The sequence below is a fragment of the Heterodontus francisci genome, chromosome 9, assembly GCF_036365525.1.
Source record: "Heterodontus francisci isolate sHetFra1 chromosome 9, sHetFra1.hap1, whole genome shotgun sequence".
In the NCBI taxonomy this organism is placed as follows: domain Eukaryota; kingdom Metazoa; phylum Chordata; class Chondrichthyes; order Heterodontiformes; family Heterodontidae; genus Heterodontus; species Heterodontus francisci.
The window spans coordinates 54038836-54059225 of record NC_090379.1 but is presented as its reverse complement, the minus strand read 5'-3'; the positions used below and the strand labels follow the sequence as shown (position 1 = coordinate 54059225).

Genomic DNA, 20390 nt, shown 5'->3' with positions numbered 1-20390 from the left:
CTCCCAATCTTTAACAAACCGGTTGCAGTCCCGCAGTGATTGATAGTCCGAGCTGGCCAGTCAGGTTAGAACCTTGCCCGGATGGAGTGGCCAATAGGAGCGGCGGAGAGCAGCGCGTGATGGAATTTGGGCGGAGCGGCGAGTCCGGGCTCTGATTGTGCCGCGGTTGAAGGGGAAGCTGCTGATGGTGGATGGTGTGCAGCATTAACCTTCAAATACTGTCCAGGTAGCTCATGCTGAATTGAGGGACAGGCGTGCTCTGTCTGCAATTGCTCCCTCTCCCTCAGTGATGGAGGAGATGGAAGAAGAGCTAAAATGTCCGGTGTGCGGTGCTTTTTACCGAGAGCCCATCATTCTGCCCTGTTCCCACAACCTGTGCATGGCTTGCGCTCGCAACATCCTGGTCCAGACGCCTGAAGCCGAGTCTCCGCAAAGCCGCGCTTCGGGCTCCGACTATGACTACCTGGACCTGGATAAGATGAGCCTGTACAGCGAAGCCGACAGCGGCTACGGCTCTTACGCCGGTTTCGCTAGTGCCCCGACCACCCCGTGTCAGAGATCCCCGAACGGCGTGAGGGTCTTCCCGCCCTCGCCGGCGGTGCCTCCCCGCAACTCCTGCATCACCTGCCCGCAGTGCCACCGCAGCCTGATCCTGGACGAGCGGGGGCTCCGCGGTTTCCCCAAGAACCGCGTCCTGGAAGGTATCATCGACCGCTACCAGCAGGGCAGAGCCGTGGCTCTCAAGTGTCAGCTCTGCGAGAAGTCGCCCAAAGAAGCCACCGTCATGTGCGAGCAATGCGATGTCTTTTACTGCGAGTCTTGCCGCCTGAGGTGCCATCCTCCGCGGGGCCCGCTCGTCAAACACCGTCTTGTCCCACCGGCCCAAGGCAGGATCTGCAGGAGGCTGAGCCCGCGCAAAATCTCCACCTGCACTGACCATGAGCTGGAGAATCACAGCATGTACTGTGTCAACTGCAAGACGCCCGTCTGTTACCAGTGCTTGGAGGAAGGTAAACACTCCAGTCATGAAGTGAAGGCACTCGGGGCCATGTGGAAACTTCATAAGGTGAGCTTTCAAATGGCAATAACGATCATAGCTTCGGGTCATTTGTATGCAAAAGCCATATCAGTTTGGTGAATCAGAATTGGCGATGACGCCTCCATGCTCTTCCAGCAGCATCTTGAGTACTCTAACGTACAGCCATGGGTGAACGATGCAAAGCAATCTTCAGGTCATTGAATCCATTGTAGTGCACATTCAAGATTGTATAACGGTTACACATTGCACATTGCAATGAACAATTTTCTCATTTTTTCCCTACATGGCGTTTGTCTCAAAGTTGATCATGGGCATGCAAATCAAGCTTTGTTAGGCTGTCAGTTTCACGGAAACTATTCAAGCATCTGTCGGTTAATTAGAAATACTTTTGCTTATTGTTTCCAAAAAATGAACCTATTCTCATTTTTGATCCTTTTGCAGAAGTTTACATTGTACAGATGTTGATCGGCTTGCTTCTGTGAGATCTGCATGCCATTTACCAGTATGAGTTTCAAACGGCTTGTCATTAGTATTCCTTTTTCACGTATCTGGTTATAATTTCTGCCTCTTTGCGTCTTCTGGAGACAGCTTAATTGTCAGCTTTTCAATCATCTGCAATTTGATTTAAATGCTCTAACTGATTCTGCTGCAGGTGGCAGTAGATCTCAATGGTCAGAGAACATCAGTAAAATAATAGATGCAACTTCACTAATTGGTTCTTTCCTTTATTATATTTTACTAAGTCAGTTTTGTTTCAATTGCAATAATTTAATAGGAAACAAATTCAAAATTGCAAAGTGAACCAAATAACCAGTATGGTGAACAAGTTGAGAGAGAGAGAGTGTAGTTGAATGAAATCTCTCCTTTCTCCCTTCTCACCATATTATTTCAGGTAAGGGAGCTGTTTTAACACAGGAAGAGGTTTGGTGTGCTGTTTTTTGCCCCCCTTTGAAAATTCTGTCAGTAACTGCAATTCATGTAAAATGCATATACTAATCTACACTTAGTCCTCTGGCTACCTAGCATTTATGATCTTGGAGGAAATATACGAACTACCTACATTTCCAACATCCGACTACAGCTTTTCATTTGTTGCTGCAATTGAGATTTTTGGTAAAACTTTGATAATGGTGTTCAGTTTATTTGATTGTCAGTTGAGCTTTTCTTTACACTTAAAAAAAAAAATTAATTCTGTTCACTACATTCCCATTTGCTGTTGGGTTTATTTTTTGTTATTGAAATCTCCTTAGTGACTCTTATGCAACTTAGCAGATGGTCTCTTATTTCCATTAGTTGCTGTTACCAACATATGCTTAAAGCAAAGCAAGTGTGGTTCTGCTTTCCCAACCCCCACTGCACCTCCTGAACTGTATTGTTCACAGCCATCAGCTGTAAGCTAATGAGAAGAATCTCATTTTCTTCTTCCATTCTTGGCAGCTTTGTGGAAGTTAGTTTAATTCCATCAACCTCCTGATGCTATTCATTTCACATAGTATGGTACCATGTCTTCTGTGCTATCTGGCAGCACAAAGTAAGCTGGATTCAATAAGTATCTCCATTTCAAAGTATTTCTTCTCATTTCAGTATTAGATATTTCTATTTCTTCACTGTTTTCTATCCCGATTTAAATGTATTAATACACTGTTAAAATTTAGTCGGATGATAGCATAATTTATTAAATAGTCATGTCATTTTGTAGTAAGTTTGTAACAGTTTCAGTGATACTAATTAGAATCAAACCAGCTCCATGTATGTATGGTGTAAAAAGAAACTGCAAGCAATTACATGCGATATTTCACAGAATCACAGATTTGTTACAGCACAAAAGGAGGCCGTTTTGATCTGTTGTGTCTGCACCGGCACCCAGCAGTTTACCTAGTGCCAGTCCCCAACCTTCTCCCCATAGCCCTGGACATTCCTCCTTTTCAGATAACAATCCAATTCCCTCTTGAATGCCTCGACTGAACCTGCCTTCACCACACACTGAGACAGTGTATTCCAGATCCTAACCACTCGCTGCATATAAATGTTTTTCCTCATGTAGCTATAGCTTCTTTTGCCAATTACCTTAAATCTGTGCCCCAATGGAACAGTTTTTCCCTATCTACCCTGTCCAGACCCCTCATGATTTTGAATACCTCTATCAAATCTCCTCTCCACCTTCTCTTCAAAGAAAACAGTCCCAACTTCTCCAATCAGTCCACATAACTGAAGTTCCTCATCCCTGGAACCATTCTTGTGAACCTTTTCTGCGCTCTCTCCAATGCCTTCATATTTTTCCTGAAGTATGGTGCCGAGAACTGGACATAATACTGCAGTTGAGGCTGAACCAGTCTTCTAGACAAGTTTAACAAAACTTCCTTGCTTTCATACTCTATGCCTTTATTAATGAAGCCTAGGATGCCGTATGCTCTATTAACTGTGCTCTCAATCTGTTCTGCCACCTTCAGTGATTAATGTACATATACACCCAGGTCCCTCTGCTCCTGCACCCGTTTAGAATTTGCTCCCTTTAATTTACATTCTGTGTTCTTCCTACGAAAATGAATCACGTCACACTTCTCTGCATTAAATTTCATTGGCCACTTGTCCACCCATTCCACCAACCTGTCTGTCCTTTTGAAGTTCTGCACTATCTTTCTCGCACTTCACAATGTTTCCAAGTTTTGTATCATCTGCAAATATTGAAATTGTGCCCCTGTGCACCAAGGTCTTGTTACAGCCGAGGCAGGAGGAGTGCACTGTCTTTTCTAGTTCTACTTCTCCACAGGTCACAACATATATTTATATGTTTACCTAGTTACTGATACAGTCAATCATATACTCTACTCTTTATCCCAGAATAAAATACACCAACCAGTTTTCTTTAATAAACAACGTTATCAGTTTCTTATAAAACAAGACTTATCCAGTAAAGAAGCAAAGCATCAACACACAAACTGAAATATGAAAGTTCTCTTTTTTTTTTTAAAATACCCAGCACACATACATACACACACACTGGTTTAAAAAAAAAAAATTTTCTCTGCAGTCTTTTACAAAAAAAAACCACAACAAAGAATACTTTGGCTAAATAATTGTTAATTCTTGAAGAACAAGGATGAGATACAATGTGTCCCAAAAATGGCATGCAGTCTGGTGTCCGAGTACATGTAGACAGGTCACTGGGATCTTTTCTTGAGCATTTCTTTCAAGGTGGCATCGAGAATTAATCTGGCAGGCTTTCCAGGAGCTTCTCGGGAGGAATGCGGCATCAGTTTTAGCTCTCACCCATTGGATTTGCAGGTTTTTTTAAAGATGTAGAGACAGAGGAGCTGGGTGTTTCTTTCAGCAGGCTACAAGCCCAACTGCCTTCAAAACAGTCGACACCCCAACTGAACCAAGACGATACCCCAAAAGCGAAACCTCCTGATCACCATGAATCTTGACATGTCACTTCTCTGTCAACATTTTTCCCAAGTCACCAAGGTTTCTGTTGTTTGAGCTTAAGGCATGTGACATTCAGTAAAGGTTTGTTTTCAAACAAGACCTCCCAATGACCATCGTAGTTAAAAAAAAAAACACACCCATGAAATCTCTTCAGTTTTCCAAATTAAACAATGTCCATAATTCTAAAATACGAGTCCTCAAAATTTTTTTTGAAAGAAGCACTTTCATAACACTAGGTCATTCATACATATCAAGAACAGCAAGGGTCCTAACACCAACCCTTGGCGAACTCCACTATAAACCTTCCTCCAGTCCAAAAAACATCCATTAACCACTACTCTCTGCTTCCTGTCACTCAGCAAATTTTGTATCCATGTTGCTACTGTCCCTTTTATTTCATGTCTGTTGTGTGGCACTGTATTGAACACCTTTTGGAAGTCCACGTACACCACATCAACAGCATTACTCTCATCAACATTCACTGTTACTTCATCAAAAATCTTGAGCAAGTTAGTTAAACATGATTTGTCCTTCAAAAATCCATGTTGGCTTTCCCTAATTAACTTGCATTTGACCAAGTGACTACTAATTTGGTCCTGCATTATTGTTTCTGAAAGCTTCCCCACCACCAAGGTTAAACTGACTGGCCTGTAGTTGCTGGGCTTCTCTTTACATCCTTTTTTGAGCAAGGCTGTAACATTTGCAATTCTTCAGTCCTCTGTCACCATCCTTGAATCTAAGGAAGACTGGAAAATTATGGCCAGTGCCTCCGCAATTTCCACACTCCATTCCTTCAATATCCTTGGATGCATCTCGTCCTGTCCTGGTGTCTTATCAATTTTAAGTACAGCTAGCCTATCCAATGCTTCCTCGTCCATTTTAAACCTTTCAAGTGTCTGAATTACCTCCTCTTTCACCATGACCTGTGCAGTGTCTTCTTCCTTGGTGAAGATAATTGCAAAGTATTCATTTAATAGCTCAGCCATGCCTGCTGCCTCCATGTGTAAATCCCCTTTTTGGTCCCTAATCGGCCCCACTGCCCCTTTTGCCATCTTTTTACTATTTATATGCCCATAGGAGACTTTTGGATTCCCTTTTTTATATTAGCTGCCAATCTCTCCTTATATTCTCTCTTGCTTCTGGTATTTGCTTTTTCACTTCCCCTCTGAACCTTCTATATTCTGCCTGGTTCTTGGTTGTGTTATCCATCTTCATCTCAATCTCTATCCCTTTTGTCATCCAGGGAGTTCTGAATTTGTTTGCCCTACCTTTCTCCTTCATTGGAATATACCTTGACTGTGCCTGATCTAGCTCTTCTTTAAAGGCAGCCGATTGTTCAGTTACTGTTTTGCCTCCCAACCTTTGTTTCCTATTTATCTCGGTCAGGTTCATTCTTACCCCACTGAAGTTGGCTTTCCCCCTGCTCATTATTCTTGCTCTGGATTGTTCCTTGTCCTTTACCATAGCTAACCTATACCTTATGATATAATTATCACTGTCCTCTAAATGTTCCCCTACTGACACCTGATCCACTTGGCCCACCTCATTCTCAAGAACCCGGTCGAGCAGTTCCTCCTTTCTCATTGGACTGGAAACATACGGCTGTTGAAAATTCTCCTGAATGCACTCTAGGAACTCTCTGCCCTTTCCATTACTACTATCCCAGTCTATATTCGGATAATTAAAGTCCCCATTATAACCACTCTATAATTCTTGCACCTGTCTGTAACTTTCATGCAAATTTGTACCTCTGCATCTTTCCTGCTGGTTGGTGGCCTATATACTACACCGAGCAATGTAACTGAACTGTTTTTGTTCCTCAGCTCCAGCCAAATAGTTTCTGTCCTTGACCCCTATGGGGCATCCTCTCTCTCCTGCACTGCAATGTTCTCAATCAAAACTACCACCCCTAAGCATACATGCTTCTATTTTAATTTCTGCTTCAAAACTTTTGACTTCAAAACCTGTTCTGTTCAGAAGGTATAGCCATAGTACTGCTTTGCATGATGACAGCTGATTCAGATATTTAAAATTCTGAATAACATTGATATTTTCAGCAATGTCTTTTTGAGAGAGTTTCAGCAATGTCTTTTTGAGAGAGTTTCAGCAAGGTGCAATATCAGTCATTGTCTGTAGAACAGGCAACTATAATTGTTTCCTTATGTGACAGCAGAGTCTGACATATTGCTTTGGCTTTCAAAACCTGTTTTCCTGCTAGTATGTAAGATATAGAAATTAGTCTAGCATTAGTAACTATAAACCCCAAATTTCAGCAGTGTCATTAGAGCAGAGGTGGAATAGGACTTCTGCCTGACTTGAGATTGGGGTGGTGACACAGGATCTTAAATTGCAGGGTCATCAAATCTTAATACAGGTGTGTTCATACCGTATAAGTACAGTCTATGATGTGGCAGATATGCCGGGGGAATGTTGATTAATGTTGCTGTAGAGACTTGCTTGGCGCGCTTGTTTCTGTGCCAGAAGTTACAGTTCTATATGCAGAGTTGACATTTTACAAATTTTATTAGAAGGTACGATGTTCTTTCATCACACAATGGTGCAATGGTTGCAGGAGAGCTCAGTTGCTATGTGTGGTTGCAGGGCAATCAGTCCTCTGGATCTTTCCTCACTTCTTTAAAATCATCTCTTTTTACATTCAGCTAAACGGCCATTATGTTGTCCCTTCTCCATGGCCTTCACTCTTGATTGTATACCGACTAGCATCAGCTCAGCATTGTCAAGCCATCCTTCCTTGTACAGCAAATAGTAAACACACACTCCAAACACATGTATCTATTAGAAGATCATAACCACCTAAGGTATCCTGTATGACAACATTTAGTACAGGCTTCAAGATACGAGTTGATTTGTTGGCATTCTGCAGATATCACGTTTCAACATTTTAACTTATATCAACGGCAATTCTTGTATAAACAGCAATGTTTTTCCCTTTCCTCTTTTTTTTTTAACTTTCTGGTCATTTTGTGGCCCTTGAGTACTGATTTCAGGGAGCAGATATAGAGAATCTCATGAATCAGCATTTAGGGAGATGTTGCATTTTTGTTTGCACTTGAGCTTGGCTGTAAAGAGTTTTGAGTGCATTGGGGTGACATTGTATTTCCTTTCCCATTGCTGCCACACTTCCCTCTGTTCCCCCACCCACCCATATTCCAGTATGGTGTATCTTGTGCATATTAAATTGAAATTAAATTAACCTTTTGAAAAATGCTCAAACTCCAGGAAATGTCAAATAGTGCACGAAGACCATTCGTAGAGCAAGCAAGTTACTGAGGACTAAGTGAAGGCCAGAGAGAATCATGGTGACTCCCTTTAATTTATGTGTATGTTGGTTTCATGTTTGGGAATGCTGGCATTCACTGGAATCAATTTATAATACTTCGTCTTGTTTAATACATGTAATTTTGGCAGCATTAATGCTGTAATTTGTCTGTTTCTTTAATGTGCATTCCATTAGTTCAAAGTTTGTAAACATGTGATAAGCTGCCTTTGGCCTATTGTTTTGCATAGATGACAATTGAGAAGATAGTGTTCATACTGTACAGCAGATTGTGATCAATGTAATAGGCCAACAGACTGATGTACCATTACTTTTGCCTATTTTTAAAGGGATTTAATTAAATAGACAATGACCATCCCTAACTACTAGAATCTAACCACCTCCCATTGATGTGCAATGGCATTACCATTGTCGAATTCCCCCACCAACATCATCCTGTGAGTTACTGTTGACCAGAAACTTCACTGGACCAGCCATATAAATACTGTGGCTACAAGAGCATATCAGAGGCTGGGAATTCTGCAGCAAGTAACTCACCTCCTGACTCCCCAAAGCTTGTCCCCCATTTACAAGGCACAAGACAGGAGTATGATGGCATAGTCCCCACTCGAGAAGCTCGACACCATCCAAAACAAAACTGTCTGCTTGATTGGCACCGCATCAACCATTTATTCCCTCTACCACTGACGCACAGTGGCAGCAGTATATACTATCTACAAGATGCATTGCAGCAATTTTCCAAGGCTCCTTCGACAGCACCTGCGACCTCTGCCACCCAGAAGAACCAGGGCAGCAGATGCATGGGAACACCACCTCTTGCAAATTCTTCAAATTGTGTGCCATCCTGACTTGGAACTGTATCGCTGTTTTTTCACTGCTGGGTCAAAATCCTGGAGCTGCCTTCCTAACTGCATTGTGGGTGTACCTACACCAGACAGATTTAAGTGCTTCAAGAAGGTGGCTCATCACCACCTCCAAGGGCAGTTCGAGACGGCAGCAAATGTTGGCCTTGCCAGTGACGCCTACATCCCATGAACAAATTTTTTAAAAAAAAAAGGTAAGTTTCAGTTGGGAAGCAAGGCATAGAAGGAAGTGTTGCCCATTTTACACAAACCTTTTGACTTGTAAGCTAGAGGTTTGGGTAAATTTCAATCTGAGACTCTAATTGCTCAACGGGTTCAGGCAATGACTAGGTAACACAAACCAGAAAGCACCAGGATTTTTCTATGCTTTGTGTTGGTTTTGGCTAATTTAAACTATGACAATGATAGGAATGTTGGTTCTTATCACTATCATATGACCCCTGGAAGTGTCGATATGAATACTGGGTGAGGATATGGTTATGTTCTAAGATGGTAGGTCCATATTTAATTGCCTGATGATGCCCACTCTTTAGACATGTGTGGAAAAATAACTACTTTGACAAAGCATTGGCTAGAAGCTGGAGCCTGTAGAACCATATTGCAACAATGAGTATGTCTTGGAGGGGATTGAATAGGGCAGATGATTTAAAAAAGAAAAATCAAATTTTAAAAGTCTGATTTGTTGACAGAATGAACAACAAACTTCTGCAGTTAATTTGGTCAAGTTTTTTGATGCCAGGTACAATTGAAAGCATTTATAATTCACATTTCTTCTAGTTCCTTATTTGGAAATACTTCAGTGTTAATGTGCATACTTATGGAAATCTAGCAACATAATGCAGAGACAAATAGAGTTAAGAAAATGAATATTTTAGTCACTAAGGAATTTGAAGTCCGCTGTGTTTGTGTGCTGTGTATATATTGTTGATTTTAGGGGTTTTATAAGAGCAGTGATATTTTGCCAAGCATTCAGAGAAACTGAATTATAAACATTGAGGTAACCAACAGAAGGGAAGGGACCCTGAATCTGGTGGTACACAAGTAAGCTCTAGATCTTGGAGTGGGTTTTGCCACAAGGTCTTGTAATTGTCTCTCTGACCACAGACCCTATCTCAGTGAAGACTGGAGTCAGACAAGGCTGTGTCATTGCACCAAACCTCTTCGTCTTGCTGCAATTCTGCACCTCCCCTCCAGCAAGCTCCCCACAGGACTGGAGATAATTTACAGGATAAGTCGGAAAATTATTCAACCTTCATCGTCTCCACTCCAAAACTAAGATCACTCTCTAACCTCAGTCATCAAGCTTAACTACGCAGACAATAGTTGTGTTTGTGCTCACTCGGAGGCTGAGCTCAGAATCATAGTTGACTCCTTCACCGAAGCTTATGAGAGGATGGGCCTTACTTTAAACACCTGGAAAACTAAGGTCCTCTTCTAACCCACTGCCGCAGAGCAAAATCACTCCTTGTCAATCAAGACAATCATAGTTTACCCAGCAGCAGTGATCCCCATGCTCCCATATGCTTCAAAGACTTGGGCAATCTACAGCAGGTACCTCAAAGCATTAGAGAAGTACCACCAATCCTGCTTCCACAAAATCCTTAAAATTTGTTGTCAGGATAGAAAGTCTCAGTTGGCATTCTCTCCCAAGCCAACATTCCTAGCATAGAGGTACTCGATACCCAAAACCAACTTTGCTGTTTTGCAGATCTAATACCAGGTTCCCAAAACAACTGATCTACTCTGAACTTCATTGCAGCAAGGGACTCCACAGGCGGAAGAGGAAATGGTTTTTACAGATGCTCGCAAAGCATCTCTGGAGAGAACCACCATCCCCATCAATTCATGGTAATCCCTGACCTACACCTGCACCTGCACAAAATGGAGAAGGCACCGAGCACCTCGAGACTTCAGAAGCACGTGGAGGCCGAGTCCAAGCAAAGGAAGGAGCACACAGCTCCCTAACTCATTTACCTGTTCCTTCAAACACCACCTGCCCAACATGTGGTAAAGTCTGCAGATCACGCATCGGATTCGGTAGCCTTATTAAAACATACAGAAGCAGAGTGGAAGCAAGTCCTCCTTGATCCTGAGGGACTGCCTAAGAAGACACCTTTGAGTTGTACCACTGGCAGGAGTGTCAGAATGTTCCCTGAACATTACAGACTAGGCCTTAGATCCTGGGATAATTTTGGAGCATGGCTTCAGGACCTAGGATCTTTGTGGGTAGTTCTGGCATCAAGGAACCTAGGATTACAGTCTAGAGGTTCGTAACCTCTGTAGAGAGGTTCTAGGATTGGGAAGTGGGGTCTCTTGGTGCAGTGGGGGTGGTTGTGGATGGAAGTAGTGTGCTGGAATTCAGTATTGGAAGAGGAGCAGGGTGTAGTAGCATTTTAAGAGAGTGGGCTCAGGAGAATGGAAGGCAAACTGTCTCTTAACTCCTTTTTGAACAGTCAGATGCTCAACCCACTTTCCCCATGCACAGGCCTTCGCTTTTGCAGCCTCATGCATTACCCTGCACTGTTTTCCCCATTGCTGGTCAGTTGTCTTTTTATGACCTGGATTTTGTCGTCTGAATGATGGTGAAACTGTCAACATTTGCAGTCATTACTCTGGGAAACTGACAGCAATTTCTGGCATTTGCACATGCAGAGTTAAATGCAGAAGTCCAGAAGTTTTCTCGCTCCTCCACATTATTACTGCTGAAATACTCGCAGTTGGAAATCAGTTGATGTGATGTGATTTTCCACTTGTGTTAGTAATCTTGCTTGACAAAGTTATGCCTTGTTGAATGAGGTGTAACTGGGTTTTTAAACAATGTACTAATTCATAATTACTGCTGAACAAACTCTGGCCCTGATGACTAATTTTATATTTGTGGAATATCAAATTTTTCCATTCTTTGATAATTCTCAGAAATTTAAGGTTTGTTTGATATTTCAGCTACTTTTTTAATCGTAATCATTTATTTAACTTCCTGCAAAATCATCATAAGTGAATGATAAAACCAAGATGTTACTTACTGGTTTGCTGTCTGAGAAATCTTCAATATGATTGGCTGCTTAGTTTGCTTGAATACATCACTGTTGCAAGACGCTGGAGATCTCTTCCGCCTAGCTGGCACAAGAATGAAATTGACGTCAGGAAAGGTGAAATTCATGCCACAGACCTTACTCGATCTTTGTGAGCAGGTTTCATCAGCGAGTGCCATTGTTTTGCCAGTGACTGCAAAATCTGGGCTTATATTCTTGCTTTTAAGTGTTTGATTAAATTTAATGTTTAAAATGGGAGGAAAATCATAGGCAGTTGGTGTGAATTTTGCCATACATCAAATTGATTAGTTACTGGTATTGTAGAGTATAGCATATTATAGCTCACAAATAGGTCATCCTGAGCTGGTGCTTTCTTTCCATGTAAACTATCTGCTCTTTTTAATTTCACTCCCCTTAACCTTTATTTTTCAAGAGACTATCTATTTCCCCATATGAAAGTACTTGGAAACTCTGCCGCAAGCCATGGTTAAAACTGAGGATTTCACAGTCCAACTGCCAAGTGTTTATATAAAAAAAACATGTTTTAATTTGCCTTCTTTGGCCAAACTGTGCAAGTTATTAATTCAGAACCACCGACAGCTCCCTTGCTGCACAGAAGCTTATTGATCTACACTGTGCCACTCCTATGGCCTGTGACATAATTGCAGCTTAAAACTTCAGGTGATATCTTGTCAAAAGCTTAAATGTTGCCAACTTCGTGCAATTGATCATGGTCTTCAGTGTACCTTGGTTCAGTTTTTTTTAAAATCAGTTTAGCTATGTGGCTCTGCTGCTTAAAAAAAAAACTTGATGAATTACTAATTTTTTGTGTTGGTATTTTATAACAAATGATACACTATCTACTTAATGTGCTGAAATACAGCTAGGATCTGAATTGCTAACAGATGTTGGTGATATTGATGAAATTCTGCATCTTTGTAAAACTCTTTTTATATTGCAGAACCATCTTTGAAGCATCCACTACTGTTTATAAAAAAAAAAGTGTCAAGATATAGGGCTGAATTTTATAGAGCCCTTGACGTTGGGAGCAGGGGGGTGGCATGAAGATTGCTCCGGACGAGGCCCGCCACCGACATCGATGCCGGCAGGGCCCATTCCGACCTCCGTGGCGGCGAGGCCTCGTTTCAGCCCCCCTGCTGCTTGGCGACAGGACCCGCATTACAATATGCAGATAGGCACTTACCATTCATTTAACATGCAGGCCGCTGCAATTCAGACAGCAGGTTGAGATTTTCATCGTGGCGGCTGGCATCGACGCACCTTCGGATCCCTGCCTAGGGAGGGGGGTGGAGGTACCTTTCTCAGTCGGGAGTGGAGGGGGGAAGCGAGACCAAACTTTTTTGGATTGGTTGGGAGGATGGTGGGAAGGGGTTGAGGGAGGGTTAGAGTTTATGAATTTTGGCGGGGGTGAGTGGGCAAGGAATTAAATGTAAGGCTATTGGGGGTGGGAGAGGGGATGAAAAGATTTTAAAAATTATTTTTAATACTTTTAAATGCAATTTGCCTTTAAGATGTGAAACGGTCATTTGGGACTCTAAGCCCTTTAAAAATGGCGCAGCATCTGTGCAGTGGCGCTGGGCGCGTTGCCGGGGACGGCTTGCCCGCCCCCTCCATGTCATTTTGGTGGGGGGGGGGGGCAGTAGACCCAGGCATTCTAATGAGCTGCTGCATTTAGGATCATGGCGGATCCGTGATGTGCGGCCTGAGTGTGTGGGTTGTCATTTTTCTTGCCCGCCGGAGATTTTGGCGGCAGGCCTATAGAATCAAGCCCATATTTTCTGTTTGTTAATTCCCATCGTTGGTTGTGAAAAGGGGAGGCCAGTATGTGGAAAATCTAGCAATGAGGAGCCAGGAATACTGGACTTTTACTAATGGTAGCAAGATTTATAGTCTGATACATAATGGTGTCCCTCACTTATTTGTGATTATTGCTGCCAAAGTTGAGGCTCCCTTACTGTTCAACGATATCCATGGCCATCTGCTCCCATTCCTAATGTTTTCTCCCCCAATCTACCCTCTTAAACTGTTTAAACTCCCCTGGCTCTTTAAATCAGTTCATTTTAGCCCTAACTAAAAGCTAACAGTTAGTTTAGTTTCCTGGGCCCACTGCCCTCCCCCAGCCACACCTGCTCTTTGTTTTCTCAATGAAATTGATCCGGATGAAACTGACGAGCACAGCTGTCGATACTTTAATCTCTGATCCTGCTGTCTTCACCGCCCAGAGTGTCTGCAGCCACGGCATGTGGTAAGTCCATTGAGGTGAAGAAGGAGCAGCGGGACCCTAGAGAAGTCTTGAGAAAAGGTGCCCCGATCACCCAAAAAATCCACGAACGGCCCCCCGGCCGCAACTTCAAAGCGCCCGCGGGAGATGGCTCGGAGAGCATCTGCAGCGCACTGTCGGCAATGCTGCATGCCTTTATTTAAAGCACAGGAAAAAAAACCCTCAGTGAATGTAATCACCTCTAAGTCTGCCAAAAGATGCTTCCCCTCCTGAAGGACGTGGATGAGCTTTCCGGACGTCGATGGTGGGCACTAGGGACCTTTTTTATTCCCCTTCCCTGCTCCACCCTCTCAGCTCACCCTCCAACAACCCCGTCCCAGCCCGCCCAGCTCCCCCTCGCACCCCCCCTCCCTCCACCCCTCCCCCTCGCATCCCCTCCTCCCACAGGCACCATCCTACACCTGTGTAGGGGCCCTAACAACCCCACTGCCTTGTGGGCATCTCGGGAGAGACCAAGGCTAAGGGAGTAAACCCTAACCGATAATCCGGAGTGGAACCCCGTAGGCGGTCATGTGTCACCTTTGGCATGTTTCCGGCAGTTCCTGCAGCCATACCGGTGCCAAACGTCGTGCTCTGCACTCCTTTGGACCCCACCAGAAAGGCCGAGAGGGGAGTTTTGACGACTGGGCAACTCTCAACCTCCATAAACTTGCCTAGGCATGCACCATGGAGAGGTCACTCCATAGTTGCCTCATAGCGACTGACACAACACGGAAGGCAGCAGTTACGGGTTATAAGTCCAGATAAATTGGCGTAGAAACTGGGCGTCACGGGTTGCCTTTGTCGGTGGGAGAGGTCATTGCACCTCACTGGACAGCTACCGCCCGCCTCAAACCGGGCAGCCCCCGGTCAATAAGGTTCTGTCCCGCCACAGTCTACCTGCTTCAATGGGTGCTTGGAGCTCAGGGTCATTGCCCGAAAGGTGGACTGATACACTGCACCAAACAACACGAAAAAAGGAAAGAAGGTACCAGCCCTTCGCTTTGCAAGCTGGAACGTCAGAACTATGTGTCCTGGCCTGTCGGAAGACCTTACACAAATCAACGAGCTCAGTAGATTCAATGTGGACATTGCAGCACTTCAGGAGACACGCCTCCCCGCGAGTGGATCTCTAGCAGAGCAAGACTACACCTTCTTCTGGCAGGGCAGGAATCCTGAAGAACCAAGACAGCATGGAGTGGGCTTCGCCATCAGAAAATCCTTGCTCAACATGATAGAGCCTCCCTCAAATGGCTCGGAACGCATACTGTCCATCCGACTGCTCACCACCTCTGGTCCAGTACACCTACTCAGCATCTGTGTTCCAACACTCTGCTCCCCACCTGAAGCTAAAGACCAGTTCTACGAGCAACTCCATAACATCATTAGCAGCATCCCCAACACCGAACACCTATTCCTGCTAGGGGACTTTAATGCCAGGGTTGGGGCCGACCATGACTCATGGCCCTCCTGCCTTGGGCGCTATGGCGTTGGAAGGATGAATGAGAACGGGCAGAGACTGCTTGAGTTGTGTACCTATCATGACCTCTGCATCACCAACTCGTTCTTTCACACTAAACCCTGTCACCAGGTTTCATGGAGGCACCCAAGATCGCGTCGTTGGCACCAGCTAGACCTCATTGTCACAAGGTGAGCCGCCATAAACAGTGTTCAAATCACACGCAGCTTCCACAGTGCAGACTGCGACACCGACCACTCCCTGGTGTGCAGCAAGGTTAGACTCAGACCAAAGAAGTTGCATCATTCCAAGCAGAAGGGCCACCCGCGCATCAACACTAGCAGAATTTCTCACCCACAGCTGTTACAAGTGAATTTAGAAATTTTTGTAACAGCCCTTCAAAACACTCCCACAGGGGATGCTGAGACCAAGTGGGCTAACAGTGCTTAAAGTAATGACATAACATGTGGCCTATGGTATAGGTTTTGCATTGGGTGTTAGCTCACTGAATCAATGTAAAAATGCAGACATTTAATCGATGTCAATAATTGCAATCAAAACCTTTTAAGCAATTTTGATTGACTTAATTTCTTTTAATAAAATTATATAATTAATGTATTCTGGAGATCAGAGCTTTTAATTTAATTTTAGTGGTTGGTTCAATTGCCAGTGGCTCCATTCCTAAAGGAGGATTAAACAATGATGAATGGTGATTTGCAATATATCCACTTGTATATAAGCTCTCTCTTTCCAGAATTGGAATATCTCTCCATACCCACAAGGTCAAAGGATAATCATAGTGAAATATTTCATTGATCTACTCTGATGGAAATGGTTAATAAATTAGAAATGCGGACGCCAATCAATAATGAGAGTATTTGTTTGGTCTCGGGGCATTTATATTTGACGAGTGAGAAGGTGGAAAATGAATTAGAGACTAAAGCTTAATGTATCCTAGTTTGCTTTTTCTGTCCCACAGAGTATAGCCTGAAGTCTTTCACCATCTCTCCACAGACTAATGGAAATCATGACCTTGCTGTGTGGGGAAATTATGGGTGCAAGCCAGCACCCTTACTGCACTGGTACATTGTGTTAGTAGAAAAGGATATACTGTCACTTGCCAGCCAATAAATTTTACAGTTTAAAAAGTGAAGTTTGTAAGCTTTAGCCTAATTCCTTTTATTACAGGACTCTATTTTTGAATGTCAGCACAAGCTTTATATCCTGCTGGTATAACGTGATTTAGAGCTACTTGAGTATGGTGGTTTTATTCGGCACGAAACAGATTGGCTTTGTTAGATGCTAACTTTTCATGGTCAGTAAACCATTAGTAACAAACCACTTGTAGTACATTCACAAGAGTATCTTTTTAAAAAAAAAATCAGTGCATATTGGAGAATGAATTCCCTTAAGTAGTTATGTCATTTGATCTTTTTTGGACTTTATTAACCATTACTTAACCCTTTTTTTAAAATGGGAATTCCACAAACCACTGGAATCAAATTTAAAAACTGCATAGGTGTTTATTTTTAAATTACATGATCTCCAACAGAAATACACAGCTGCCTTAAAAAAAATTAGGATTCAAAATATTCACTTAAATTAGCACTTTATTATAGAATGCCTTTGAGTTATTAAAAATGACATGAGATTTTGTTCAGCAAAATCATCCTCCAACAATTAGCATTTTAGTGTTGATCACAAGGAATCTAGAATTTGTGACTGGGACCATTAAAATAATAAGTTTGAGATCAAATTCCACTCACATATGGTGACCTCATGATTATTAGATCAGAGTACGTCAGCATATAAATAACAAATAACCAATTGCCTTAGTCATTTTGGAAAATGTTACACAGTGGATTTATTGAATTGAGATTTTGAAACCATCTATTTTCCAGAATATTCTGGTTACCTCCCCCACCACAGTAATGCAACTTTTGAGTCCAAGATGTTTCATAAAGATGGCCATTACTTTGCATTCAAAGTACAGTATATGGGAATGGCTTCAGCCTATAATTGAATTATTTAATTTGAATGCACTATCCCCTGTTATGCTGTTCACAGTTCACTTGCTGGGCTTTGTCTAGACACATCATCGTTGGTGTATTAGTCATTAGTGTTATGCAAATTGGCTAGTCATTTACCTTATTGCTGTTTGTGCAACTTTGCTGTGTGCGAATTGCCCGCCATGTTTACCTGTATCTCAGAAGCAATTAATTAGCTGTGCAGTGCTTTGGGATGTTTTGAGAGCTATATAAATACAAGCTCTTTCCACTCGACTAAATTTACATTGAACAATTTATAGCTAAATCTGACTTGAAGTTTGAATTTTGTACATGTTCTGTTAACAATTGTACTATACATTTAGACACGTGTTTAAGACTTGCTATCAAAATGCCTTAATGGAAAACTGGAGACTGTCATGTGATCTTGATAGAGATGTTGAGAAACTCCAAGTTATTTCTGAAAATTAAGAGCTGCTGCAGTGACCTGTTGTTTGAAATTCTACTATATGATGGATCATAAAGGCTGGAAAGCCTGGTTGCTGTGCACTTTTGTTCAAGCTTTGGATGTGGTGTTTTTGTTGTGATAATGCTCTTTGCATGGTTGTCATTAATTTTTATTAGAAGTAAATTGGGAAATAGTGAGAAAGAAGATGCCAGGTTTTTAAATCCACCTTTTGTGTCATGAAGCCACTTTGAATCTTGTCAACAGAGGTGGCAATGACACAGCTGCTGTGTAGGATCTAGAAATTACAGTTGACTTTATGATGCTGAAATACAGGCAGCAGTTGATGGGTAAGATTTGTAGTTTTGTTCAAAGGTACGCCACATAATAACAGCATAATTAGGCCCAGGCTAAACTTCACAGAAAATGCGTGCAGCAGGGTTTCAAAACCAGTTGAGGGAAATCCCATCCTGATCCTGTTCTTTTGTGAAATGGAGAGAAATTGAAATTCCAATGCTTACACAATTATTTGAAGACTAAGCAGCTAGAATAATGTGCCATCTGATTCTCTACATTTTTGTTTTATTTTAAAGCCTCTTATTGGAACTGGTTAGGCTGGAGATTTTGTTGAAACTGAGGCAACATTTCATTTGATATGATTTGTATTTTCCTTCCCTCGCCTTCTTCTCTTCCACTGACTCTATTTTCCACACGCCCACCCCACGAAAAGAAAAAAACAAAGAGGTAAGGATTGCATTTTCCTTGCATCTTAATTGTAAATTTAGTGGATATACTAGTTCTAGAAATAATCAAGATGTTCTGTTCATAGAGATTAACAAAAGCACATGGAGCAGACATCAGTTTTACTGTATTTCGCCTTCGAGAAATATTTTGGTGCATTTTATTTGTGCTTTTCTGCAGCAGACTGATTTTGTAGATATGCTGTGAAATAACTATTTATTGAATGCAGTAGCACAAGTTCGGGTGTAACACTAGCTTGTAAAATAAGATTGACGCTTGTGCATACAGCAGTGAATGGTGGAAAGGGCTACACAGCAGAATGAGAATGCAGAATAATTTTGTACTCGGCAGCTTTTTGTTCAGTATTAATTCTAATACTTCACTGAGTATCTAGAAAAAGTGTATGCTTTTCAGCTAGTTGGTTGGAATTTTTGGATTTGATAGTTATGAACGTAATTCATGGTTATTATGAAGGAATGTCTATATTTTGAGATGCACACTTCGGAGTACAGTTAGCTCAAGCTTAGAACTTTAGAAATGACCGTCATTTCTTAATATATCTTGTAATGATCCCTGGGGAGATCACGAACAAATGGAAAAAAAATCAAATCCACCAAATGACCCCAATTTAGGAAACAAACACCAAATGGACAAGATTACAATTTATAAATTTTATTTTAACTCTCAAACCAAAACCAACGTAAATTAAACACAAATAACAGTTAAATACCAGTCGATATATGCATCTCAAAGGTTACAGTTTTAATGAGCTGATGCATCAAAGATAGTCCTTACAGTCATATCAACAAAATGGTGTTGAATAGTTCCACAGTGCAATAAGGTCGATCAGGATCTTTCTCGGGTAGTTTTTTTCAAGTTCCGTCCTCCAGGATGCGGCGAGAGAATTAATGAGGTCCCATCAATAGTGAGAGATGCAATCTTCCCTTTTAACAGTTCAGTCTTGTCGCCTCTTGAACCACCTTGCTCCTTAACACTACCATCCTGATGGCGTGGTACCCTGGATAACCAATAATCAGTCCAGGCTTCTTTACCTGTAGTCTGTTTCAACTCCAAGCAGAGACTCACAACTTTGAAAGCCTTTTAAAAACACACCCAGCTCTTTTAGCTGGCCTAACACTCGGTAGAGTTTTCTTGGAACAAACTTAACTTCCCAGTCACATGCCTCTGTTTAATAAAAGCAAAATACTGCGGATGCTGGAAATCTGAAATAAAAACAAGAAATGCTGGGAATACTGAAGTGAGGAAATGCTGAAGAAGGGTCACTGACCTGAAACGTTAACTCTGCTTCTCTCTCCACACATGCCTCTGTTTGTTCTAAAAAAAAACTATTTGTTTTCAATCACAGGATTGTTTGTTTGTCCAAACTGGCTTTGGCTTTCAACCTGGAAAACCCCAGCCCAAATCAGGGACCGTCTCAAAAACACAAACACAACCTGTACATAACTCAATTTCCACACGAAGACTTCATAATCTCTAATGTAATGGATTAATGTTACGACCGAGGCAGGAGAAGTGTACTGTTTATTCTAGCCCCACTTCTTCACAGATCATGGATTATGTTTTAAATTTTCCCATTTTCAATCATATCCTCTATTTTTCCCAGAAGAGAACACACTAAACAGGTTTCTTTAATAACAACAAATTCTCAGTTTATTATAAAACCAGTCTTAACTAGTAATGAAGTAAAACATTAACACACTGATTGAAATTTTAAAAGCCCCCATTTTTAACCTTAGCCTCACTATCTCACACTCTCTCTCTCTGTCTCTCTCTCTC

The 20390-nt window shown here is 42.1% G+C and overlaps 1 protein-coding gene across 1 annotated transcript in view; it reads left to right on the top strand.

Moving 5' to 3' along the window:
• Window positions 1-228: 228 nt before the first annotated feature.
• trim9 (tripartite motif containing 9) overlaps window positions 229-20390 on the top strand; it is a 162785-nt gene continuing 142623 nt past the window's right edge. Inside the window, exon 1 of the mRNA XM_068038313.1 lies at window positions 229-1066. Within this exon, the coding sequence (XP_067894414.1) occupies window positions 290-1066 (777 nt within the window). The 5' untranslated portion in view covers window positions 229-289. The remainder of the gene's footprint in view (window positions 1067-20390) is intronic.